This window comes from Corapipo altera, unplaced genomic scaffold, assembly GCF_003945725.1.
Source record: "Corapipo altera isolate COAL_440 unplaced genomic scaffold, ASM394572v1 57, whole genome shotgun sequence".
NCBI classification, from domain to species: domain Eukaryota; kingdom Metazoa; phylum Chordata; class Aves; order Passeriformes; family Pipridae; genus Corapipo; species Corapipo altera.
In genome coordinates, this window is record NW_020884905.1 from 8,964,379 (window position 1) to 8,991,768 (window position 27,390).

The 27,390-nt window shown below is 44.6% G+C and overlaps 1 protein-coding gene across 17 annotated transcripts in view; it reads right to left on the reverse strand.

The window, feature by feature from the left end:
• NFIA (nuclear factor I A) overlaps nt 1–27,390 on the reverse strand; it is a 413,178-nt gene that overhangs the window by 223,918 nt on the left and 161,870 nt on the right. For 11 of the 17 annotated variants that reach the window (XM_027651688.1, XM_027651687.1, XM_027651691.1 and 8 more), the window contains one exon: nt 20,991–21,522. In XM_027651688.1, coding sequence (XP_027507489.1) covers nt 20,991–21,522 — 532 coding nt within the window. Of the gene's footprint in view, nt 1–20,990; nt 21,523–26,959; nt 27,320–27,390 lie in introns of those variants that run through there. The other 6 variants (XM_027651700.1, XM_027651699.1, XM_027651702.1 and 3 more) reach the window with 1 other exon arrangement.

The following is a 27,390-nucleotide window of genomic DNA, read 5'->3' on the forward strand; positions in this document are numbered from 1 at the left end:
AGAATCTCTGGGTTTTTTGCAGGTGTGTGTGGATGTGTGGGAGGAACTGCTTCGGCCCTGTCCATCAGAGAAAGCACTGCCACGTCCATGAGAACAAGGACAGCATTATCCTGGGCACAACGTCCATCCAGGCAGATGGGCAGCGGGAGAGAGAGTGTCACCCACTTTCATTTTTGAATATACCAGACAGTTTTATAGATTGCTACATTTAAATAAGTTCCTACATTGCTGTTACGTGGTCTGAGCTAGATTGGTAAATGCCTTCTGCAAGGCAAGAACGCCAGCAGTGGTGATAACATCAATATCTGTGCCGTGGCTGGGCTGGGCACGGCACAAATACACACTGTCTACACTCCGGAAGCTTTAATATCTTAAGCAGACAAATAGAAAGAAGAAAAGAAACAGTGGCGCTCCCACTTGTGCTCCTGACAAACTGTGCTGTTGCAGAACCAGTTAAATAGTTTGCCCAAGGCCACAAAGAAAGGCTGTGGCGGAGCTGGAAGAGGACCCAACCTCTGCACATTTCCAGCCACGTGCACCAGTCCAGTGCTTTCTCCCTGCAAAGATTAACATATTCAATACTTCTCTGAGTACTTTTGAATAATTGTAACCACCACTTACTTTCATCTGAGTGGCTGTGAAAAGCTACATCATCCCTTGGTTTAATTTCTTTCCCCAAGAAGAATTGCATTTGAAAAGAGCACAAGCAAGTCTGAACCTGCTAATTACACCACAGTACCAGAACAGAAGAAAAATCATATAAAGGTATTTCTGATGTTATATGTGCTCATGTCAGTCAGGGCCTCTAAAGAGACAGAAAAAATTGACTGCAACTTGTTCAAAGTAGACCTTACAAAAACACAGCTGGTCTTTGACAAGTTATAGGTATTTTGTGGTCATTTCATGACTACAGTAGTGTTAAAATCTGTCACAGTGGAGGTGCAAGAAGAGCTGGTTTGCTCTTCACAGGATTGGGCTCCTCTTCAAGAGAGTGAGTGACATGAAAAGCATGAGGGATAGATGGCTGTAAGAGCCAGTTATGTTCCAATGCTCAAAGACAACCCACAGTATTCATGAAATATCAGCAAAAAATTTATGGCAGGTATATGCATAATTTAAATCATTTAATGCCATGCAATTTATGCCAAATAACAAAGAAAAATATCGCATGATGCCACTTCTGATTAATGTGATCACACTTTACATTTCTTTGGAGCTTCTCCTAATGAAGGGCAAGCAGAAATTTCCCCTCGCTAACAACTTTCCAGCTCCAGCTTTACTTTCTAGTGCTTTCCCTTGTAGCACACATCATTCATTTTGCTGAGTAACTACATTCACTTCTATTAGGCAGCTATTAATTACTGGGCCCTAATGGCAAGGTGACAGTGCATTGCATCGCCACCAAGAAGTGCAGATCAGAAAGTTCATGAAGAACCAGGTTTTGAATAAAAATGAGGGTTTGTATCCTCATCTTCTCCTCCTTGAGTGAATTGTGTATGGGATGAAGGATGCCCATGCCCAAATGGCCAGAGCAGGGCTGAGAGGGAGGGCTTGTCCCTGGCCATTCAGGATGGCTGAAGGAATTGCTCTCTGTGGTGCCTGACCTGCACAGTTGGATGAGTATTGCTGTTGACAGGCATCCTAGGGAGAAGGGGAATAAGAAACAAAGAGGCAGAGAAACCCGAAGGTCCTCTGGAAAGGAGGGAAGGAAGCAGACTATCCCCTTCTCATTGCATTTGGAAACAGATGTTCTCAATATCCCCAGCTCCGAAGGGTAGGAAGTGGTGAGCACAACTTGAGGAGCGTGGGTACTCTTGGCAAACAGTGCCAGTTTGTTTTTTTTAACTTTCTGGGGCACTGAAATGAATAGTGGTTTTAGTGGCATTCGAATCTGTCCATGGCATCTTCCTATCTGCTTTTGAGATCTGCTTCCTCCCAGTGCCCTGGAGGAAGAGCACAGCTGAGGGAGGAGAGCACTGGTTTCACAACGCCTGAAACTCAAGAAAACCCGCACCTCAAATTGAGACCTTCCACGTTTCCAGAGCAGATGCTACAGGCACCAACAGACTCGTGCACCACTATTCATCCCCTAAAAGCGTTTCCCTCTTTAAAGGCATGTGGAGTCTGGTCTGCCATCGTCGTGCTGGGATTTATGTACGTTGCTCCCATTAGTGCTAATGGTAGTTAGATACATACAGCCATTCCTCTCACATTTTAGGAGGAGAACAGAGCCTTATGGGTGAAAAGTTTCCTATTAAAGATTCTTAATACAATGGAAACATTCTGTCTTTTTTAATTGTAATTTACTTCTAAGTGTAACCGCTCTGGGTTGGGAAAACCAGGATTCAGTCCAATTCAATTATGCAATTCTTGCCACCTGGTAAGCCTTGTTATTTTATAAAGAGTACTGTAGTAGAACTGGCAGATTCATTCATGTTCAGAGTGTGAGCACCGTACACTGTGTAATCACCAGCTCATAAAGAAGAGTGCTGTGCAAAAGTCAACCACTCAATTATAACCCAATCTTTAAAAAGAATATGCAAAACCACGAGGCAAGATTCCTCTTTCGTTCAGCTGGTTTACAATTACAAGTTCACTGGCATCTTTGCTTTGCAAAGTTTTCCAGTATGGGTTCAACCTCAAGTTAAACATGAGCTCAACGCAGGACTCTGGCGCGGTTCAATCGATCAGCACCTACTTGCAGACACCGGAGGATAATCTCCATCCAGAGGGCATTGGTGGGAGGGGATGCTAAATCACAGGCCTGCAGGAAGGGTTTTATTGGGCTAATGCACATTCACTCTGACTTAGCCAATGAAGCTGCAACAAGATAATATAGGAAAGGAAAATATGGCCCCGGCAACTGGAAACGCTTTCATTAGCACAGGCACCTGACAGCCGATCAAAACCCTGCGACACCCTCTGTCCCTGCAGGCTAACGAGCTTCCCCACATCCCGTCCTGCTTAAACCCCTCAGCATCCCAGCAGTGACTGCCCATATCAATAGTGGAGGCACATAAAACGTATTTTTTTTACAGGAAACAGTTAATAGGTATAGAAAAGTAGTAACTGTCCAAGGGTAAAACTCCCCTTGTCTTCATCAGCTTCAGCCAAGCCCCATCCACCCCCTCTGCCTGCAGCAGGCACTGACCAGGAGTCAGATGTTCAACAGAGATGGATCAGAGTGCAGGACAAGGACTCACCCACGAGCACTGGAAGCTCCTCTAAACCAACACCCCAAACCCATAATTGGAAGATTAGTTGTGTTTTTACTAAATAAACTATCAAAACTTTATTTTGCAGTTCTCTTTCACTGCACTTCTGCATTCCAAGCTCAGAGCCAAAGTTTGCAGAAGCCTTGGAAAGTTTGGAAACACTTGAATAACCCAGGTGGACTGGTCTGCTCTGTCACAGGGGAACAGAGAGTCTCTTGGCCCATCGTTACTACTGTCACCACTGTCACTTGGCCTCTTCACACCATTCCACAAGCCCTCCTTCCCAGGCTGAAAGTTTTCAGCACATCCTGGCTGAGTTCTTCTCCCCAATCCCCATCCCAGACAGAGCAGACTTAGCCAAGGTTGGCTTATGTGTGCAGAAGAGAGGGATGAGGGGGACAGAGCTGGGGTTTACTAATTCCAGAAATACTCCAGGGACTCCTCACCTGACAGCTCTGCACCTCTGACAGCAACAGTGGGATGTTTTGAAATCTCACACCTTGTAAATAGGAGAAGCACAGCCCGATCATAAAAATGTAAAGTATTAATTAATAGTATAACTTCAGTTTGTATTCCAGCTCTGACATAATGAACCTGCCAATTTTGATTGCAAAGTGAAAACTCATCTCTTTATTTTGGACAAATAGGGTTAAGCTTCTTAAGCAATTCTTTGTTGTTTTGACTTCAACAATTTATGCAAATGAGATGTTAATTAGGGTAATTGTAACTTAAATTATGCTTGTGTAAACCTCTCCATTGGTAGGAAAGTGTGGGAATCCAGACAACTGGTATTTAAAGCAGCTGTACTAACTCACTTCTGAAAGCAAAGCATACCAAGATCACTTTCATGTCTTTACAATTTGTTTTTATGAGGTGATAACATTTTTACAAATACCATCATTTTTGCTTTTTTATATTGTAAGTGACAGTCTGACATTTTACAACTGGCTTATTGAAAACAAGAATTGAGCACTCTCGCTGTAACGGACATTAACTGCTCAATAGAGATTCACATGCTAATGAGGTGAGAGGGGCTCCAGAAAGTTTTGATAAATGCGACACACACTCTAACTAGCAGTGAATGTGAGTTGACAAAGAACATCTACACCAGGGTTCAATAAAATGTAACCCTTTAAATTAATCATACTGGCAGTATTTAATAGAATGCACAACAATCTCTTTTCTGATGGCTATAAAGCAGAAGAAATGCAAAGTCTCGACAAATGAAAGTTCCCACATTTCCCTCTTCACACTGCTACTTCCATTCGAACTCCAACAATTGGTAAAAAAAGGTAGTTACTGTAAATAACAAAGTAGGAGGTTTAATTGTTTCCTTCTTTTAAAGCAGGATGCTTTTCTTCACATTTATTTGTCTGGATTCTATTGAGCAAATACCCCGACCCGAAAGATTGATCATAAAAAGCATCACCGGTTGCGCTCGGAAGGAAGTCTAAGGATACCGTCGGAAGGAAGTTTAAGGATACTGTACAGCAAAGAGAGGTTTAAATGACCAGCTTTCGGCTGGGCCTTTTTTCAGTCCAACCTGGCGATTTTTTTCCTTTCACTAAATATAGCTTGAAGGAAAATACGCCACAGCAGTTAATCAGAAGCAGAAAGAGAAGTTCAGAGCCTTCATTCACACCGAACTCCCCAGACTTTGCTGAGATTTGCTCCAGTGAGAGGCAAAGCTGGAACTTTAGCGCCAGCATCACAGCAAGGGAGGTGGAAAATTTTTCATCCTGGTTGTCTTACAAGTTTATTTTTTTATTTTCCTGTCCTGTCAGTCCCAACCCAACCACACCAACCGTCACACATAAGCTTGCGAGATCTCAGGAAATAAAATTATTGGAAGGCCAATCGCCTCCACACATTACACTAAGGCGTTATTTCTTCCTAAAGTGACAATCCTTAATACCCTTTTTGGGTTTAGCCCGTTTTAATCTTGGCAGGAAGTGTAAATCTGTGCGCTCAGCAGCATTGCAGCCTTGCTGGCTGTCAAAATTTTGCCTCCGCCAATGCTTGAGAGGTATTCTTGTCATTTCACTGGGGTAGGAGACTTCTCCGTCTGACATACAAGATCTCCCCAAGTAGTACAATATGCCAAAACGCCGGCACATGTACCCTGCTCACTGTGTTTCGTTTTGGTAACTCAGACGGCTCTCTCAGCAGCTGCTGGAGGGTTGGATGCAATACGAGGAGCCCATCACAGGCAGAGAAAAGGAAAGTATCCACAGATGAACCCAGAAAAAAATCCTCCACCCATCTCCCCGTCGCCTTCGGACTTCACGAGTTCGCTCCAGTACATGTTGAAGTGTTCAGCAGTGAGTGCTCAGCCCGTGATTCTGTCTATCCAAACACGTGGCCGTGCTCCCCAAGAGGTGTTGGGGGCTGCTCGGCTTCTCTCGGTGCAGAAACGGTGAGCCTGGAAAAACCAGCGAGCAGAGGAAGCCGTGCTGCAGCTCCGGAATGGCCATTTAGCCAAATTGCATACCTGTGCTGTGTCAGCTATATGGTAGATTCATCTCATTCCATTGGTCTAATGGATGGCAATTGAATTTAATTAGCAAAACTACTTTGACTTAGTCTCATACTGTGCTGAATGTAATGAAATCTTTCTCCTCTCTCTCTCTCTCCTCTTTTTTTTTTTCCCCTCAAATAAAGAATGTCCTTAACTGCATTCCACCGTTAGAATATTAAAAGCTATATATGTTACTCCTAAGGACAGAGTACAGCCATCCGCTTTCACAGGCTTTAGATTTAGTTATTGTATTACATAACATAAAATAATTAAAAAGATACTTCGATAGTTACACACAGTATAAATTCAATTACCGCGATGTCTCCATTAAAAGCACTTTTATAGTATGAGTAAAATGCAAATCCTCTTTAGAGATCGATACCAGAAACATAATTCTATGCTTCATCCTGAGAAGGAAGTTAGCCTTAATAAATCATCCTCTTAGATTAAAAAAAGAAAAAAGTTTCAAAGGTACTTATTTGAAGGCAATTCTCTAAAGCAGACATGGAGCTCCTATTTCTCCTGGGCTCATTTTTTAGCAGTGAGGTTCACAGGCTGCACCTCCTGCTTTCATACAGACCCTGCCAAGGAGAAAGATGCCGAGAAGAAAAGCCCCAGACACGCGCGCTGGCGCCGCGGCTCTGCCGGGATTTATTGAAATGCCCCAGATCCGGCCGCGAGAAGTTTGCAGCAACTTGTCCCCCCCGAAATAAAGTGCAAAGAAATTCCTCCGGATGGGTTTGGAGGGAATGTTCCTACCAAGCCTAACTTTTGCCTGGCTGGGCACAGCGAGACAAGTTCCTATGATTGATTATCGTGGTATCTCTGGATGTCTGACTTTGAACCATAACCTTTTTTGCGCACAATGACAGTTGGGACCTACCATTTGCCATCTGTAGAGATGGTGGGGGAGAAAAGGACTTCGCTTACATTAATCAACCAATTAAGAACAGACTTAAACAAAACACTAAAGCATAATAAAAACCTGACTGCTTAATAGCTTTGTACTCTTAATATTTGCCTTCCTGTAGTCTGCTGATGGGAGAAACATCACCCTGCCCAGCCCCTGCCAGGGACAGGGCTCTTTCTCTGGGACTGGGCACTACCCGATCTCAAATAAAGCTGAGATCCTCTGTTCTGGGCAAGACCAAGACCCCCAAAATTAAAAAAAAAAAAAAAAAAGAAAAAGAAAAAAAAGAAAAGTTTGGAAACACAAGTTGTAAATCACAGCCATACGACGTGGCAGGGCTTTCTCATCAACCGTGATCATAAGAGAATTATTTTTCTGAGTGCAAAATTAGTAACTAATCAAAGACGCAAATCACTGCTTCAGGAAGAATTAACCTTTTCTTTCAAAGCTCGGGGAAGTATCCAGGGACCCCAGATATTTTGTTCTGCCCCCTCCTCTCATGGTTGGCAGAACATCCTGAAGGAGAGACCGAAATAGCGGCTGAATAACTGGGGGTGGACTCTGCACCCCGGCTGCTCCGATAAGGCTCTGGACAGCGGAGATCCATGCACCCAGTTCTAGCACCTCGCAGCCTAATTCTGCTCTCAGGGGTGGTAGGTCAAACCACTTCTGTGCAAACTAGCAGTGAAATCTGGCTTTCCATCAGTGAGTTAAGCTGTGCAATGCACACTTCAAACTTTGTGCAACGCACACTTCGAACTGCAGAAGAGGAAGAGGAAAACCTCCACATTCCTAAAACATATCCTTGTTTTGTCTCCAGCTGACAAGGTTGCGGGGCCAGGATCAAAGTTTGACCAGTATCACCAAGAGCCACAACAGCAGCATCTCAAAGAGCTGCTTGTTTCTGCTGCCTCTGGGTACCCACCAGTGCAGCTCTTAGGAAACCTCTTGGATTGCCTGCTTAGTGAAGCCATAGGAAAGCACACACTCACACCGATAAAAAATAATACATTATTAGAGCAAATTATCTTTAAATCCATACATGCCCAGATATTTCTAAATCATCTCTCCACTGTGACCTGCAAATGCAACAGACTGTTTTCTTGGTAAGAGGTGTACAAAAAACCCCTCTAATGACTCAAGATCCAATCGGTCAAGAAAACGTACAGTGTTACTACAATAAACATGTTTTTGTGATATTTAATAATTGAAATTTGGAACAAAGTTTTAGAGACTGGCCAAGATGGTCTCTCCATCCTCGTGCTTTATGTCTCTTTGTCTATTGTTCTTTTTAATACATTGCATCTGTAAAAAAAATTTCAACCTACTTTATACAATTACTGCACTGAAGTCCCAAGCAATCTATCAAGTTGTCATACATTTTCTTCACATTAAACCTTTTTAAAATCTTCCTTTTTTTTCTACATTCCAAGAAAATGCAGAAGAAAATTTACTTGGCCCAAAACAAGGTACAGTGAAACATGTCATTCATCAAGTCTGGTAACAAGAGGGGTTTGTGATATTGTGTCAGGAGAAGAAATAATCCCCAAAGTGGTGTGTTAAAAGTTTTGGAAGGTTTTTAAATCAACAAAATTCAGAGCATCGATAAACCTGCACCAACAGGGCTTTGGAAAAATTCCCTCTGAACAGGTTCTTATGAACTCCCTTTTTTGCAGCACTTGAAGCCACATCTGAGACATGGATCTGTGGTATGTGTCCCCTGAGGGAGGGACAATGACATGGTCAGGGTTCATGGGGTGGCTGGACACGGGGCTGGTTCATGGAAAAGCGTAGCATTACCAAAGACTATTTATTATTAAGGAAAATGCTTTCATCTGTCGATGGCACCCAGAAACAATAAGCAGGAACACGAAGCAACGGGTGGGTGAGGGGGAAGGCAAAGGGAAACCAGGAATTATTTCAGCTGGAAACTGGATGAAATACCAGGAGGAAGGGGATTATTTTGCACATTAGTTTAAAAACTTTATGTGCCGGAGTTTGCAGTATTTGAGTGACCATCTCTAGAGTAGTGTGCAGAAATATGACGATATTGTCTTAATTCCCATCATCTCTCGATAGTTGAGATCCCTGATAAGGGTTGTGGTAAAGCTTTGCTGAGGATTAGAAGATAAGGATCCCTCTCCTATGAACTGCAGGGAAAAATGTTATCTCCATCTTTCTCCATTCCTCTTCCCTTCATTGCCTCCTCCAAAAGAGGAGTCCCTGTATCCCCTGGGAGCCCCAGGAACTCCAAGATTCCACGGCTGGGCATTCGTCACTGGGTGCCACCACCTTCGGGACTGTAAGATGATATAAAATAAAGGCAAAATGTCCAGTGCTTTGCCTCCCATGGTTTTAAAATGTCAAAACCTCGGCTCCTGAACCCGGCTCACACCGCCGGTCCCACTTCTTGCAAAACAAAGAAAGCAGTTTAGGTTCCAGGAAATCCTACATGTTACCGTAACTAATTCGAGCCCAACTGCATTTGTGGTTTCGTTGGGTCTTTAGGATGATCCCGTGCCTATTCTCAATGTAGGAAAAACCCGTGTGCTTAATTATCTTCTTTAATAATTCCATGGTATGTGATTTATTAAACAAGCTCCTTATTTGTAAACAAAATCAGAGGCACAAATGTGCGGCGACAGTCGCACTTCCTGGCGAAATAAGAGGCAGACAAAGAGCCCTAATGATGCACCAAAAATGCTCACCAAAAGTGTACTCTTTAAAAAGATCACCAATTTAATGCTTTTTGTATTTCATTTATCAGCCATGTAGTCATCATTCCCCTCCCTACCACCATCTGTACACACTTTCCCAATAGACCATCACAGCTGTCCCGTTTCTCACACAAACAGTACCTTTTATATGCTTCCCAACTGTTTTTAATAACTGTTCTGTGCACAGCACTGTACTTCCTTTGTTTTCTTTTTTTTTCTCCCTTTTTTTTAAAATATGAAAAAGAGATATAAGCCAAGCAAACAGGTCATAGCTGCAATCGGTGTAGGAAGGCAATTAAAATGTTAAAAGCCTCCACGGCCGCTGACCCATCCTCAAGCCGCGCCAGCGGCCCCAGTATGAGCTGGAAAGTTCCCTGGAGAAGTTGCTAAGGTAGGTGAAGCTTGTTCAAAAAAATGATGTACATGAGAAAGACTGTCTGAGAAAGCCTTCATCTTTTTTAATGAGGAAATATTATTAATATTAAATACTGTTTCTGCAACCAGAGAAAGTTTTTTGAGGCTTCCAAGGTCCATTTATCAGCTCCAAGGTATTGCTACCCTGTATTTTGGAACTGTGTGGACAGAAACATCCCATTTTCTTTTCAAACTCTGACTCGTTTCACTCCTTCCAAATGCCCTGTGTGTCCTTACTTTGCATTGCGGGCACTCATGCCTTCCCTTTGCCCACCCCTGTGCCGATGGTGGTACTGCCGGAACCGTGAGCCGGGATGGACCGGCACAAAATCAGGATGAAGGCATTATGCAGCCAAGGATAACTCAGCCCCAGGCCCTGGGCAAACAAAGTCGCTTCCAGAAGGCAAAAGCGGGGAGAAATCCAGCCGGGAACGGAGAGAAAAGCAACACTTTCTTAGCAATCCATCTCATGGAAACCTACCCTTTCAACAAGACATTCAGGAGTTAAAACTCTCTATATTTGTTTTTGTCGACACAATGCCCACAGCATTCTTCACTCTGCACCGTACGGGACCAAGCAGGTAACCAAGCTCCAGGACAGGATGGGGACCCTACTTGTACCATCCTCATCTCATGGACACACAGCTTCTCACCCTGGGGCTGCTCACTGTGAGGCACACCTCACTCTTTTACGGAAGAGTATAAGACCATGTATGTAAAAAACAATTGGTCCACTCTCAGTTCCCATCACGATTTTTACCTCCAGTTTTTTACCAAAAAGGAAACAATGTCCATGTTTAAAGTGGGCATAGAGCACATTATTTTGCCTATAAATCACACTCATGTGTCCACATTAGAAAGAACAGACAACTTCAAGATGCACTTCCAAGATGAAAGCGTGCATTCCCAAACAACACCGAGCTCCATGGTTGGGTGTTCGTAACTGCATCTACCTGGGAAGAACCTAAATGAGAGCTATTGAAGGTGATGTCCTTCTCTAAGGAAAAAAGAAGGTCTTGACCACAAAAATCCCCCTCTTAACTGACTGTCAAGTGTTTTTCCCAGCTTTTCCAGTAATACCGAACTTCTGCTTCCAAGGGTTCAGCTGCTACTGAGGATGATGCTCCCTCAACCATACAAGCTTTTAAATAAAATTACGTGGGATTTACTTTTCAGCTGACAACTAAGTTTTACTTTTTAACACAAAACCAAACATAAGTAGATTTGTTGGCTATTTTAATGAAGTCCTTGTGGCATCAGGAAAAGTCCTCATCATCACACAATAAAAGCATTGCAGTGGCTATCCTCCCTAAAAGCATCCCAACAATAGCTGTGCTTTAGAAAAGCATCCCAATACAAAGAATTCATTCTTCTGATTTACTTGAAACTACTTTGCCTTATTAAAAAAAAAAAAAACCGCAATTAAAAAAAAAACCAAACCAAACAAAACCAAAACAAAATAAAAAAACAAAAAACCAAAACCAAAACAAAAACCAAACCAAACAAAAAACAAACAAATGAAAAAAACCCACACAAAACAAAACAAAAAAACCACAAACCCCAAAAATTTTAAAAGAAAAACCAACCACCCAACCTGAATTAAATTTAAATTTTACCCTAAGTTTCCAGCATCACTCAGGGATTTGGCCATTTTTTTCCATATCAAATTAAAGCCTTATTAGGTAAAAAGATCAACAAATTTCAAGCCAATAACCTTAGGACGAAATCCGATTAACAATGTATTTCTGCTTTAAAATCTCTCGTAAGTGTTCATCTTGAAAATAAACATAGTAGCTATCTAACCTGCCTTTTGATACCTTTAAAGAGGTGCATCCCTGCCCTGTTCTTTCAGTGCATTACGGGGTATTTTAAACACCAAAATGGTGATCTAACTAGGTGCCATGTTTATTACAAAGTTCATTATCTGTCCCTCACACACCAGACTAAATTGGCAGATGTGGAAAAACACAACATGAATGAGGCTGTCCCAACACTTCGCATTTAGTTCTTCATCTCTTGTTTCTCCGGAAGCCTTTGGCAGACGGTGCACAGAGCCTACACTTGCCCCAGAAACTTTCCCCTTGCCAGGGGCTCTGGTTTAGGAGTAATCTGAGGTGTATGGAGATGCCTCGCTATGAAATATTCCTCATGAGTTTGTTAATGCATTTTGTACCTAGAAATGATCCCACATGGGGCGGTCCCAGAGCACTCCTCTCCCACTATGTGCTGCTTAGAATCATGGAATCGTTTAGGTTGGAAAAGACCTTTAAGATCACTGAATCCAATCGTACTGAACATGGTATGACAGAAGCTGGGATGAGCAGGAAAGGATGGCGCAGAGCAGGTTTAGACTTTGTTTAGATATTGATGTTATGGGCATCTTATGGATGTGATAAATGGATGAAAACAAGGAGGAGGAACAACATGGGCTACACCTCTGTGACTAGGGATCAGAGCCATGGTGGCAGGTCCAGAGGACGTGTTGTCACCTGCAGCTCTCACGGGTGATGCTGCGCTGGTTTAACGCCTGTGGATGGTGTGTTCCATTCCTGTAGGCACCTCTGTATCACCAGGGCTCAGGCAGCACAAACTCTCTGGTGCCAACATTCAGCTCCCCACAGTGTCAGTGAGCCAGGGATGGACACAACCTTCCCGTGCACCAGGTAAGTGAGATGGGCAGGAGAAACCCACCAATCGGTCCCCCCAGGTAACACCAGGGCCTTCCCACTGTGCCCCAAGAATGTCCTACTGGAGGAGACCGTAGTGATACACCCTTCTGTGATGCTTTAAACCACCTTTTTACATCATCAAAAAATCCAGAGCACCAGCGAGTTTTCCCTCATCGACCAAACAACCACCAGGTACCACATTCACATGACCCTCTCCAGCACAGCTGGCTTACCTAGGGAAATAACCCTACTCTGGACACCCACCAACCCCATGATAATTTCGTGCTTCACTACAGATATATCTCACCCCAAAACATGAACATGCTGAAACATCCAATCATGTTCTGGCACGCATGCCAAAAAAAAAAGCCCATGGCAACAAAGACGACAGCTTGCCAATGGCAGCTGCTGCACGCACACACAAAATTAAACTATATTCTTCTGGAAAAGGATATTATTATGGCGTTTGTTTCCCCTCACCCTAACCCATTCCCTCCCAAAATAAAGGGGGAAATATCAACACATCTCAAACATTAGGAGAGATGGATTAAAAAAAAAACAGTGAGGGATGGGATGGAGAACGCAGGGTTTAACAGGAAATCCATCTGGAATTGGGGGCTGGATGCATGGAGCCACCCTGAAATACTGGCTCACCTACAGGAGTTGTACAGCACATGTAAGAAAATATATTTTAGGAGGTCTGAGGATGTTGAATTGCATCAAGTTTCATGAAGCCATCCCTCAGATACAACATGAATCCGCAAACACACACTTCTATGCATTAAAGAGCATCTGACGACACCCATCCCCACTTCCTTCCCCTGGTGTGGACTGCTGGATGCCTCCCATGCTGCAGAGCAATGCACGAGAGAGCCTTCTCCTCACTTGTGAAGATAAATGTCATATCAGACCTCTGACATCATGTATTCTCCAAGTAATTATTTTTGATATCATAAGAGTTGTACAGGGTGCACAATAAAATTAAAAAGTAGAAAGCAAGGTTAATAAGATTATCATGTTGGTATAATAGGTAATGCATTTTGCAGTATATCCTTAAATCTGCCCTCTCCAAGCATAATTAAATAACTGTGATTTATATTTTAAAGGAACGCAGACATGCTGTGTATCTCCTACCCACATATGCTAATTGCTTTCAGCCCCTAAAAATCACACAGTTGTTTGCAGCTTTTTAATCCTCATGTGTAAATAACCCGACTCAGGTCCAAGTTATGAACAATGAAATCCAGGAAACTTTCAGAAGAACATGTCATTAAACCCGTCTTGATTTTATCTCATTCATCTAATGGCACTGATGTGCACCAAAGCCTGTGGGAAGGAGGAACAGCTCCCTGGGGCCCTTCATGCTGGCCCCAGAGCCAACGTGCCGGCTGGGCCATGACACCAGGAGAGCACTTGGACTGGCAAGGTGGATATTAAAGACCTGGAGAAGAGACCGTGACCCCCTTAGGAGGCGCTGATGGATGTATAAGCTCAGGACACCCCTCCTGGGCCTCACTGTGGGTCTGGGTGCACTGCAGTGGCACAGGGACCGTGGGCAACACAAGCCTACCCACTTTGCTCTAGGCCAAACTCAACCGCGGCGCTCTCCATTTTGACTCACACATGAGAGCCTGGCACACAAAATGGAGGCCCTTGTGTATTTTACAGGCAGCGGCTCAAATTCAGCCCAAATCCACACTCTACAGGGCCACATCCTCCTCCTACGTGCCGAGCCATGATGGTGCTACACATCAGGCTGAGCTCAGGTGCCACAGCCACCCCTGGGGTGGGGACATGGGATGATGGTAGCTAGAAACACTTAAAAATATATATATAAATAACACTGTTTTCTCTTTAAAATTAATTACACTGTGATGAGGGAATTGCCCAGGCACTGCCCTTGCAACTGGGGATAAAACACTGCAATGCCTTGCTAGGATAAAACTGCCCCACACATCCGAGGCACCATGACCCATGTGCTGATGCCAGTCAGGGTTTTTGGTGGCTCCCATAATATCAGCAATAATTAACAACACTAGAGATGTGGTTGTACCACATGAATGGGAAAATCAAAATTATTAAAATGATTTTTAGTCCACCGACAACCCTTATCTACCAAAAGCCCTCACTGGCATAAGGAAACCTCCAGGTCAGCTGCTGTTAGGAGGCTAAAATAATTTCCCCTGAATTTACAGCCTGTAATTTAATCATCAGCTCCAGCCCTTGTCTGTGCGGAAGGGAGCTGGGCAGAGTCAGATCCATGGCTCCCAATGAGGATACCCCAAAGCCATTCTGCTGGGGACAGTCCCCAGCACCCAGAGGGTCCCACTCTGGGACGTGTTGCAAAGCACCGGCTTTTTGGGAAGGGTTGAGGGTTTTTGGAGCAGCAGGATGGGGTTTGTTTGCTGGTTGTAAAAACCTCGCCAGTGCCTGAGCCAGAAGCATCAGGGGGAGGAGGAGGAGGAGCTGTGAAGAAGCTCAAGGCACGGAAAGCGAGGGATGCCCTTTCCTTTACATCCGAACGGGGAGAAAATACATAATTGTAATAATAAATACTGGGTTTTATGAACAATTAGGATTCCACAGTCTCTTTGAAGGGTTTGAAAAGCTGACATGATGTTTTGGGTTCTCCAGATTCAGCTTTGAGGCCTCAACCAAGAGAAACATTCAGCCCCGCTGTGTACAGCAGTGACCACAACAAAGATTGTGGTTTCTCCCACACTCGCCTTAAATAGATCTAAATTAATGCTATTCATCATTGGGTGGAAAAGAAGGGAAATATAAAAGTGCAGTCACTTGTAGAAAAGCCAGCAGTGTTGGGCGACTTTCTTACCACTCACAGGCTTCTCCTGCTTCTGCACCTCGAAACAGGGAGGTATGGAAACAACACACCCTTATACCGGCCAAACCCATCACCTGGAAAACATCCTGAGCATACGAAATACGCCTTTATCCCGTGTTTATTTGTTGTTGCTGTTGTTGTTGTTGGAGAAAGGGAAAAGCTAAACCACATGACTGAACTCCTGCCAGGGGTTCATGATAGAGCAGACTGTCCCAAGTGCCGCACCAGTTAGTATCTGAATTATCACGGATACTCACCGGCTCAGTTACAACTGCACAGGGAGAGCAGTTGTCCCACCTAAATCCTTCTTCTGTCAGCTACCACCCTGCTTGTGGCTGCAGCAAGCAGCCGGTCCCACTCCCCAAAGAGGAGAGCATCCATACATGGAGATATCTCTCCGTGCCATGCGGGGTGTGTAGGTCGCTGCCTCTCGCTTGTCCGCGATAGGTGGGTGAATGAAATTTGGGGTGTTGATTTGCTGTAACTGTCCTCTCCTTACCTCTCCCAACTGAGATACAGACCCAGGCTCCCACCACTGACTTTTTAGGGGTACTGTTTATAACGCTAAAACAACACAAAGTCTGCCTTCTCCTGTTACTCCTTGAGAGCAGAAATACTGCAAGATGTCTCAGTTTTACTTTTTTTTTCTTTAAAACTACAGATGTCTCACTGTAGCAAAAAATAATGGAGTAGAAAAACAACTCTATGAGTCCCCAAACATTAAAATCTCCACTGAACATTGATCTGCTCAGGTTGCCCTGGGCATGCTCAAGGAGCCCTGTGCAGGGAACATGTGTGAGATACCTTCTGCAAAGCTGGCTGAATGGTCTTTTGGTAAGCATAACTGCACTCTGTCTGTAGAACAAAACTTTAAGGACTATTTTGGATATACACTGGAACAGCCACAAGCTGGAAGTAGGTTTTCCAAAGCATTATAGATGGAGGGAATGTCACGGATGCTTTAAAACTCTTCAGATACGCGTAAAAATGACATGTACATTACGTATTATCTCCACAGAATAAACACCATCTGAAATGTGCCCCTTTTTAACTACCATTATGAGTTGTCTAAAGAGCATTTTGGTTGAAACTTGGGAGGAAAGGAGAGGGGAAAAAAAAAAGCCCACTGATCTTACACCTGCTCTTTAGCAGTGGGAAGTAGGTTCTCAATCTGTTAACATGACCATCTGGCCAATCTGCATATCACGGCTATCTGGATTACCCGGTACGATGGAATGACAATAACATAGCCAAAACAAAAGTAAAACGTATCAAAAACTAACAGTAGCGCAAGCCCTTTTGATTTTAAATTAAATAATAAATGTGGTATCAGAGCAAAGCAAGAAAATCAGCTAAATAATTAAAAATGAGCCTTCACTACAGCATAATTAAGTAAACAATATGGTGTGTGTTTCTGTATGAGCCGGTAATAGTTTCCACCATGGAACACTCCACTTTTGCAGAGCAGCGATCGGGAGTTCAAGGCGCTGCGACAGCTCTTTCGGTGACGTACGGTATTGTCAGGACACCTCTGCCATCCCTGCGACACGCCGGGCCGGTTGCGGCTATTAACAGGATTAATGCAGCAACAATCAATACCAATTGTACTAAAAGATTACAGCGCAAAGCCTCAGATACCTTTTGGACCCCCCAGTATCTCCACGGGTTCATGGGCTATCCACAGGCGCTTTCTGCCTTAACCCATCTTTGCATTATTCCCCATCAATGCCTCTTTGTGGTGGTCCAAGTAGAAATATTTTAAATCTGCTGATGGGAACATAAAATGGGTCTGCCTAAAGTTTAAGGCCATGTGCTCTATACCACTGCCCAGCAATTAGCCACAGAGCATATTTAGAGGTTAAATAAATTTTCAATCACTTCTTGCATCTTCGCTGGCTTCTAGTCTAAACATGAATGGAAAAATAAGCTCATGTAAATAAAGCCCTATCCCCAGATTTTTCTTAAATTTGGGATTTTTAAATGTCCTTCTGAAAGATTAAAAGATTTTCTCTGCCACAAATACCTCGTGAGCTTAATTCTCGCCCGAAGCGCGTAACGATGGCCAGCCAAAAAAATAAACCAGGCATTGCAGCATCACCTCCTGGCCCGCCATCCAGCTTTGGCTACTAGAGAAGGCTCTAAAAACTGTGACCTCTCACAAAATTTAACTACTTCTATTGCGAATCTATTCTCCAATCTGATCACATTAGCAGAAGGAACTCCAAAGCAGTAAAAAACTCCAGAAAGTTCTCGGTTGAGTGCCTACTAATGAACAAAGGTTAACTTTATCTAAAAGGTCAAATGCCTGGTGGCTAAGGTTGTGACCTTAACAACTTAAATTGTGACCTTGCCACGTGCCTAGTATATTGTAGATTCTGATACAGATCATCTGGTAAAGGACCGGTCATAAATTAGCTTTACTGTTCGACTCCCACAAAGAAAACGGTTTGCCACAATGGTTTCCAACTTGTCATTTGATACAAGCACAGAATAAGTGAAAACTAAAAAGCGAATCCAAGTTCAGGGTATGAAAATGCTGCCTGCTTCTAGTTAAGTAGATTAGAAACTGCAGTGTGAGAGTAATACTCTAGATTTCAATACATTTTTTGGTCAACCTCTAATTGACAAAACACCGATCTTCCTTTTTTTTTTTTTAATAAATTTCTCTTTTTTCCTTTTAATGAAAATGACATGTAGTTTGCCTATTTGCATATTTTTGTTTTCTCTTTCTAGCCAGTTCTTAAAGAGAATAATTGATTTCAGTAGCTTTGTAAGAAGCACTATTTAAATCTGTGCACATGTGTTCCCTTACAGATGATAGTGCCTACTGAAGAAAAAGCGTGGATTCAAAGCAATAATTATCCTACATGTTTAGAAGGAAAGGGACATCTTGCTGCCGAAGTCATCTTGAATAAGGGCATCTTGGAAAAGAATAGTCCTCTCCCAAAAAAAGAAGACGAAAAGTGTGTGTGTGGGGGGGGAAAACAAGAAAAAGAGAAGCGAGCACTATGGGTGAAAAGGTCACAATGGTTTTGGCACATATCTTCAAGCACGTTTCGGAGTCTGTGCCTCCTGCCAATACTGGCAACTTCTCAAAACTTTTAAGGAGGTAAAAACATTGTTTAGTGTTTACAAATCTTCTGTACTATAGCAGATGCTTGTCAAATCCGCTATATGTAAGTTGACCAGCCTACCTAATATTTGCACTGGTGACTTCCTCCTTATAAATATGCAGTCCATACATTTAGGGAGCGAGTTCTGATGGAGTTGGAGACAAAGGACCCTTAATATTTTTTTTCTTTCGTAATTTTCCTGTTGCGCACCCGGCACAAGCTGCCATTACTGCGGGTCTGCGGGAACCAATGGCTGTCTACTTGGCCAATGTTCAGGTGTAACAAAGACTGCTGGGATACATTGGAGGGGGGAAAAAAATGAAAAAAGGGGGGGGGGGGAAAGAGGTAGCCTGTACGCAAGGCTTTTGGTACACCTCTGTGAAGCGATATGGATGGCGACTGCGCTGTGCTACCTCCCAAAAATCATTTTGTCCCCCTCCCCGCTGAGGTTTAGCAGGAATACGCCAGCACACGCTACAGCATTAAGAGCACAATGCGATGCGTGCAATCAGTAAACAACGGCCAAAAACACGAAGTGGTGCGCTTCGCACAAGCGCATTACTGCTCACACAAATCCACAAATCTAACCCCAAAAAGCCAAGCCGAGGCCTCATGCTAAGGTTCTGTGGCAAACGTAGTCCAAAGGACAATTAGTGTGATCGCTGCCTGTTGACGATGAAGGCAGAAATAAATAAATAAGAGTTCACTATCAAGACTACTGTTTGCCACCAGCGTGCTGATAAGATGGGATATCCCTAATCACAATATTGAACTTTTATAATGTCTATTGCCCGACTGTTATAACAGGGAGAGGACCCTTTCAAGCTCCCTGAAATACCTCCACCCCTGGGTTTGGTTCTTTTCTCCCCATCCTACATTTTTATGACCCTACAGGCAGGCTAAGCCAAGACCGTTGGTTTCTATGAACAACTTGTGCGCTCCACGGAGGGCTGCTTGGGAAACACAATACAGACCAGTATTTACCAGCACCATGCTACATATAAATCTAAATAATAAAAACCTGTGTGTCGTGGAGTGTAAATAGCAGTTTTAGCTGTGGATATCAAAGCACTTTAAATGCATCATCCCACTTCGACATGCAGAGGAGGAAACTAAGGTAGACAAAAGGGATGCGAGTCCATAGTCTCCTCAAGGTTGGTGACGGAACGGGAAGTGACCTGAAATGCCCCAGTCCCAACCTCCCTTCAGTTAGCCATTAATCCATAATCCTTCCTTCACTGTGGTCATAATAAATTGCAGAGTAAATAAATAATTTTCCTCAATATTTGTCTACTTCCCCTTTGTCATAAATGAGCAATAGGATTTACCACCTCGCACTGAAGTGTAAAGCAAACGTTGCAGCTTATCTGAAGGAAATACCACGAGGACACTCGAAAGTTATTTCTGAACAGGGATCATATCTGTAAAATCCCAGTGAAGACACTGCCTATCACAACAACCACGGTAGGGACTCAGCACAGAAGAACTTTGGGGGAGCCAAAACTTTCTGCAAGACCCTCCGAAAGCAGTTGGCATGGGAAGTGCAAAGCTCCCAGGGCTATAATTCACTCAGTTTCCTTACCGATAAATATTTACGTAGAAGTGGTTTCTACTAATATGATTCCTCTCCCCTCTGCTCCTCTTTTTTTCCAGCCTGTCCAGCCTCTCAACTCACAAGTCAGGATATGCAGGGTGGCCTAAGCATCCCGTACATGAAACTCAGGGCCTTGCACTTCACGCACACACATATTTCTGCACTATAATCAGTCAGGAGAACTACAATATTATTTTATCCAGTCAACATACTACACATCCTTTGGGCACACTGCGTCACGCCGCGGGCAGAGTGTACTTTGTGTTGGAGTCAGGGATCCCAAGATTTTCATCACACACAAAAACATCTCAACCCTCCCCCAGTAAGCACGATATTATCAAATCAGGAATTATTTTCAAGACCTCCTTAGCTTCTAGGTATATAAACTGTGATATTTCGGGGGGGTTTAATGTCTTCTTCCCCCCTACGATTACGCAGATGTTTGTTTCCTGTTTGCTCTAACCTGATGACTAGGTTTCCTATCAAGGGACTGTCTTCTCCTTTCCCCCCAAGCCCAGTCCTGTGGAATTTATGCTCCTCATCTCATCCCATGGGATGAGGATACCTGGTACTCCTCACTCACAGGCCTCAAGCATCTCTAGCCCTATTGCACCACTTTATGCATAACATATACAAATTCTATTTTAAAAAAAAAATCAATTAAAATCTGTTTTCCCCCAAAATCAAGATAAAGGAAGTTGTGTCTGGCTGTGAGCCCTTCTAGGACAACATTTAGGATAACACCTGTGAAGGATGCCCGAAATGCTGTTAACCATGGGAAAACAAGAGCCACTTTTATGTGGTTGCACCTTAAAAACCCATGGAAAAAAAAAAAATAAAAGGGAGGGGGGAAGTTTTGGCACCCTCCTCACCACCCCGGGAGAGCGAAAACCAGCAACCCCTGCTCCCTCCCCGGCCCATGCAGTCGCCACCGGGGCACAGCACCCGGCACAGAGATAACCGAAAAATTGGAGAAGGTGGTATAGAAAGGCACTTACCTGCTGCGTGCACAAAGTATGCCAAATATAAATCGAGTTCCTTAACAGAAACTCCTATATGGTGGGGCTGTACGCACAGCCCGGGGTTAGAGCACTGTGGGGACTTTACAAGGCGCTCGCCATCAGTACTTTCGAGCGGAATACCTTTAAATAAAATCACCATAACAAGGTCCAACCTCCAGACCTTATCTGCCTGGCGAAGGCAGTCAATTCTTCTCATCTTGCCCTTCTGGTCTGGATTGGAAAGAACGCAACACGGAGGCTTTTTTCCTGTGACTGTGAGAACAAAATCCTCCCGAAATTCAGGCCTGATATCTTTCCGGAGCTTTGCCAGAAGTCTGGATGCCCATTTTTGCTTTACCTCGGGTTTTTCACTTAGCAGTTCGTCCTTCACGGCTCTCTCTTCCTCTTTTGACATGCGTTTTTCATGTTTTTTGAAGTATTTTCTTTTTCGGGCTTGCAGGTTGAACCACGTGTACGCAAACGCTCGGACGTGAGGCAGAAGTGCTTCGATGAAGGGATGAAATTCATCCTGAAAAAAGTTACAGAGAAGGGTCGATGTCACCGAAACCATCAAGAAAGAGCCTCCAGAAATGGGGCTTTCGCGGGATGGTGAGAATTAGGAGGGTGCTTATAAAGGGCTTTAAGGGCTGTGGGACTCATAACCCTCACTGACAGACCCCGAACCCGCCACTGCCGCATCCCCGCTTCTTCTTGTACCAAAACCTTCGCTCCCGCCCCCAAAAACAGCATCCAACTTCAACCAAGCACCCCGATGGAGATGGAGCAACGCTGGGGCCCCCTTTTCCCAATCCCCAAATTTCTAAAAAAGTAAAAAAAGTTAGAATGAGTTAAAAGCTAAAAACACGGTTCTAAGTCCACTAGCGGAGCGCGTATCTCCCTTTGCTCTCTCCCTGACCCCGCTGCTTGCGGTGTAGCCAGCATTTGCCCGCCAATTTGGCAAATCCTAAACATTTGGATGCCAATCAATGTTTGTATGGGGAAGTCTAAAGTATAGTAAAACTTTCCCTAAGATATATTTGGAAATAGCAGCCGGCAGTATAGTAAAATGCCACTATAGCTGTATATACAATTACAATGAACAGAGGTTTTCACTCTGGTTCCTGAAACGGTGAAGAGAGTAGAAAGTACTGCAGTCGATTTATCCCACAGGTGCAACAATAACACTAAAATCCTAAAAAAAGCAAGTCTTGCAATTTTTTTTTTTTTTTTAAGTTTTGTGTATATTTTGTCAAAAAGAAAAAACCAAAAAGTTGACATTTGGCCATATAAGGGAAAGTCAAACTCTGAGCCTTTCTATAAAATAAAATAAAAAACAATAGGAAAAATTGAAAACTGTAGCACAATTTGCGCAAATATGTGAAGAATTACTAATTGTGTCAGATATTTTTAGATATTTAAAAAGAAATGCCCTACTCGGAAAGTTAGTTTGGCCATCCGGAGACACTGCTTGCTTTGTGTAACGAGGAGTTAAAGATCACCCCTCTCCCTTGGCACAAAAATAATCATGATTAAAATTATGCTGACGATAAAAAAAAGCGAGAAAGACCCCTTGATTTTGTTTAAAAAAAAAAAAAATATATATATATTCTCAGAAAGTACTACATAAATCAGCCTAAGAGATCAAAACATATTATAATATACTGGGGTCACACTTCTTGTTTTTTCTTGGAATAAATGAATGACCGAACTCCAGGCTGCACATAAAAACGTATCCAGCCTGTGGGGCCTGATCCAGCACTGTGGGCTGGGGACGTCCCTGCTTCCAGTTCCTCCTTTTCTCAGGATTGGGCCCTCCAGGAGTGAAAAATAAAGTAATTTGTGCAAAGTTGTCCCCAGCATGGGAAAAGCCACCCACTGCTACTCCTGTAAGAAAACATTGGAGATTTTTCAGATTAACTAACTTTTTTTTTTTTAATTATCCCATGGAGTACGTTTCCTACCCAAATCATTGCAGGTTGCGTAAATATTGTTATAAAAAGAGACATTTTACTTCCTTTCAACACTTTATTTTAATTTGCATTTTCTTTTCAGAAATAAGAAAAATTGAGAAATCAATAGTAAAAATATCTACCAGCAAAATCCTGTCATAATTCAAGACCTTCTGCTGACTTCCCAAAAGCTTTCATTGCACTTATTCTAACTGGCCCCAGAATTATAAATACTTAAATCTATAGGTAATACCATTGCATTTATTTTTATTTTAAACACATATTGTTAAAAACTTCCCAAACAGCACAATATATTTCATTAGAGCAAAGCGGCAGTAATCAAAGTACTATGAAGGATTATTAAAATAAAAGCAGGTAAAATAAAATAAATCACCCCAATGATTGGCACATTCCTCTTTTTTTTTTTCTCCCTTCTCTACGGGAAAAGATGATAGTTTCAAATTTCAATAAAGTTAAAAAAAAAAAAAAAGATTGCTGCGAGTTTGCAGTCGGCAGATTCAAAAAGTGAGAGGAGGCACAATCCCAGCACATGGAGCTGCTCTCACCCACCAGAAACAGCTCTCACGGGGGGGGCAGAGGGGGGAAGAGAAGAAAAATATAAAAACTACAGGTCCCTACAAGCTATTAAAAATAATAAACCCTCCCTCTTGATCCCTCCTGTCCTTCTTTTTCCCCACTCAGGGAGAGTCAAGGAAAAAAGGCCTTTTGTCAAGTGGAAGTTTATCTGCAAAGGTACACAGAGCAGAGAGGCTCGACAGCCCCAGAGTGAGCCAGGGTAGCGCTTCCAGCCTTCCCACTTTCCAAACACGTCTTGGTACATCCTGAAATATTTTAACTTTTCTGCTTTAAGCAGCGCTTTGTCCTGCTTGATCTCATGTGCTCGAGACTTTTTTGGCTCAACACTGGATACTGTCCAAGAGAGAGTTGCTTTAACCTGCGCTAAAGCTGATTTCTCTACGATGTGAACCTGAAAGGGGAGGTAAAAACAACATCCAAGAAAAAATTTAAAAAAAACACAAAACCACTTTAGAAGGAGGGGGGGGGGGAAAGATGATGTTTTTTGGTGCAAAGTCAGGGTCTGTGGTTGAAGTAAATGAGAAGCACCGCTGCTCGTGCGCGAGGTGTGCACGTCCCTATTAGACTCCAATGTGTCTTTTCAAAATGGTGTATGAGGAGAAAAGGTTAATGACTCATAAACAGACCAACTTTCAAACTGTCTTGGTAAACACGTTGCTCCGGAAAATTGCACCGCTTCAATCTCAGCGGTGAGGTATTAGCAAAGTTCAAGTGGAAATAAAAGCAGCCAGGACTGATCAAACAGAATTGGGCTGGAAGCGGGGACAGAGGAGGGGGGAGCAGTTTCTGCACAATATAGTTATTTATTTATTTCAGCATTATTACAGCCCCCCAAAACACCCAAAAAGTTTTGGAAATGTGTCAGTGCAAGTATGCTAACAGATACACAACTTGTCTGCAGCCTCACTGCAAAATATCAGGATTTTAAGGAACTGGTGGAAAAGGCAATGATCTTTTCCTTTCCCCAAGTTAGCTTGAAGGGAAACTTTGAAAGTATGTGATAAAGCTGTTTACTTTCCCCCCTTGGTGTTGGATGGGTCACCTAAAAATAAAAGACACCAGAAAGCTGAGAAAGCGATAATAAAAAGTTGTTTTTTTCTTTATTGTACTACTCTCCAAAGTTTGAGGATACAGCTCTTCAGAGAGCTGTCTGTTTCTAAGCGGCACCTAAAATTTGGGCCACACAATTTGGTACTGTTATCCCAAAATTCTCTTCTGCTCTTCAAAAAGATGTTAAAAAAAAAAAAAAAAAGAACTATGATAAAAGAGCCTCAAACCCAGCCCAAAGGTGCCCGCAATAATGTAATCCTGCAAAGGAGGCTTTGAAACAATGTATTTCTGCAGATCTTTTTGAAATTAAGCCAGCTACAGCGACCCTTGCTAATATTTTTACAATCCATTTACTTGTAAATCTATGAGGAGATGTGCATATGTTCCCCAACTATTTCCTAGCTCCTCAGCAGATACATAAATGGAACAATGTTTGGATTTTTCCTGACAGATGATACAAAATGCTCATGCCATTTCAGTTCCAGGGCTTGAATAAATATGCTCAGAACCACGATTTCTGTTTGTTTTCCTTGTCTAACCCACTTTCAAAAGCTTCCCTTTAAATTTGAACCAAAACTCGCGAAAAAAAAAAAAATTATGTTCCAAAACTTGTATCAATAAAAGCTCCCGAAATGATAAAATAGGAAATTGCTTGAATTGCTTGCAATGGTTCAGGGTTCACCCCCTTTTCTATGGAAAAATGACAGAACCACCTAATTGATCCTTCAGAGGGAAGAGTTTGTCAGGAGGCCTCTAATCCTCATATTACTTTTCCAAACGTGAAGCAAGAATGCGAGATTTTCCTAACGGAGTCAAAGCACATGCCGGGCTTTTTGCCCCTTTTTTTAATTTTTATAAATTAAAAAAAAAAAAAAAAAAAAAAAGAGGGGGGGACACATAACATGACTGGGCCACGAGTAACCAGCCCATGGATTTATTTTCTCCCCTTAATGTGCAACTGGGCCTACTGAGCCCAAGGAGCCCCACGTGGAGATGCCAAGTGAGTCGGTGCTGCGGGCCCTGCACGGAGCGTCCGGGGGTCCCTCCTGCAGCTGCAGAGCTGACAAAAACCAGGTATTTTTCAGAGTTGAATTAGAAGCACAAACTTTGTCCAGGCAGAGCCCAGAGTTGCATCCCAACCTCTGCAAACTCCTTTTGCTCTTGTTTTCCTCCTGCCTTTGAGCAAGTGTACGGTTTGGAGTTTCGTGTCCCCGCCGGCCTGGCATTTCCTCACCAGCACCCCAAAATTTAGAGGAGGCTGGGGAAGGAGAGAGGACCATGACGGGAGAAGGGGACGAAACTTTTGCAGCTCTTCAGGCTGCCTGGGAAGCTGCCGCCCCTCTCTCTGCAATTCCTTGCCTTTTTCTCGGCGGAAAGAGCCCGGAGAGGCTTTCTCACCGGGAGAAAAAAAATATTCCAATTAAATTAATAAGAATAATGTAGTCAAAATCTCCTGCAGGAGGAAATAATCTGGGGTTTGAGTCCGCCACAAAGCATTTCCTCGTTAAACCATTATATCCTGCTAATTGAAGGGGTGTAATTCAGCGTCCGGCAGCAGCGCGCGGGGAAGAAGGGGGGGCCGGGGGATCCGCGGCCGCGCAACTGGGGGGCACCGCGGAACGACACCCCTCCCATCACATTCCCCGCGTAGTCCCGTCCCGCCGAGAGCGGGGGGCGCAAAAGTTGCGCCGAGTCCCGCGGGGGCCCGATCCGCGGGCGGGAGGGTGGCGATGGGGGGGACACGGGACACACGCGGGACAAGTTTGCGGGTGTCCGTGCGGGGACACGCTCACGGGTCCCCGGCCGCGGCGGCCTCCGGGGGTGCGGAGGGCGTTGAGCTCGGGGGTGGCTGCACCGCGCCGCACCGCGGGAGCGAGCCCAGGTGCGGGGGACGGTCCCTCTGTTCGCGCCCGGGGCGGCGGGGGGGTGGCGCGGAGCCGGCGGGGCCGCTCCCGCGGAGCCCCGGGCGCGGTGCCGGGGGTGCGGGCCGCGCCGTGCCCGGGGCGGGGAGCGGCGCAGCGGCTTCAGCGCTGCCCCGGGGCCGCGGTGCGAGGCTGTGCGGGGCGCTCCGGCGCGGGCGGCAGCATCGGCGGCATCGATCGCGGATGACCAAGCACGGCGGGGCCGTGCGGGGTTGTCCCGCAGCACCGCGCCCGCGCGGCCCCCCCCCGTTAATTAAAGCATTAATAAGTAGGCGCCATTAGCCATGTGCCGACACAAATGGCCGTGCGGGAAGGGGGTGGAGGGGGGGGGATGCGAGCGAAAGGCAACAAAGTTAGTTTCGGCGAGCGGCGGTGGTGCCCCTTCCCCGGCGCGCACGGCCGCGCACCCCCGCAGCGCCGGCCCCACCGCGCCCCGGCGGCCGCTTACCTGGGTGAGACAGAGCGGAGAATACATGACTGCTGCGGGGGGCTGCGGTTTGGAGGTGTGCGTGTGCGGGGAGAGAGGGAGAGAGAGAGGGGGAGAGAGAGAGAGGGAGAGGGAGAGAGAGGAGGGGAAAAAAGAGAGAGAGAGAGGAGAGGAGGGGGAGCCCCGAGCCTGCTTCTTGCTTTCACATTTCCAACTCTGCCAAACTGCAGCCAGCGCGGAGCCGCTCCATGAGCTGAACTTTAACCCCGCCTCGACTTTCCCGCACTACGCGCTCGGCATGCCTGCCCCGCGCGCCGTTAAAGGCATAGCGCTCCGCTGCGCGCCCCTCCGCCGCCCCCGCTCCGCGCCCCTGCGCTCCGCTCCGCGCCCCTCCGCTCTGCGCCGCGCACCGCCCGCCCCGCGCCCCGCGCCGCCCGCCCGCGGGGGCGGGG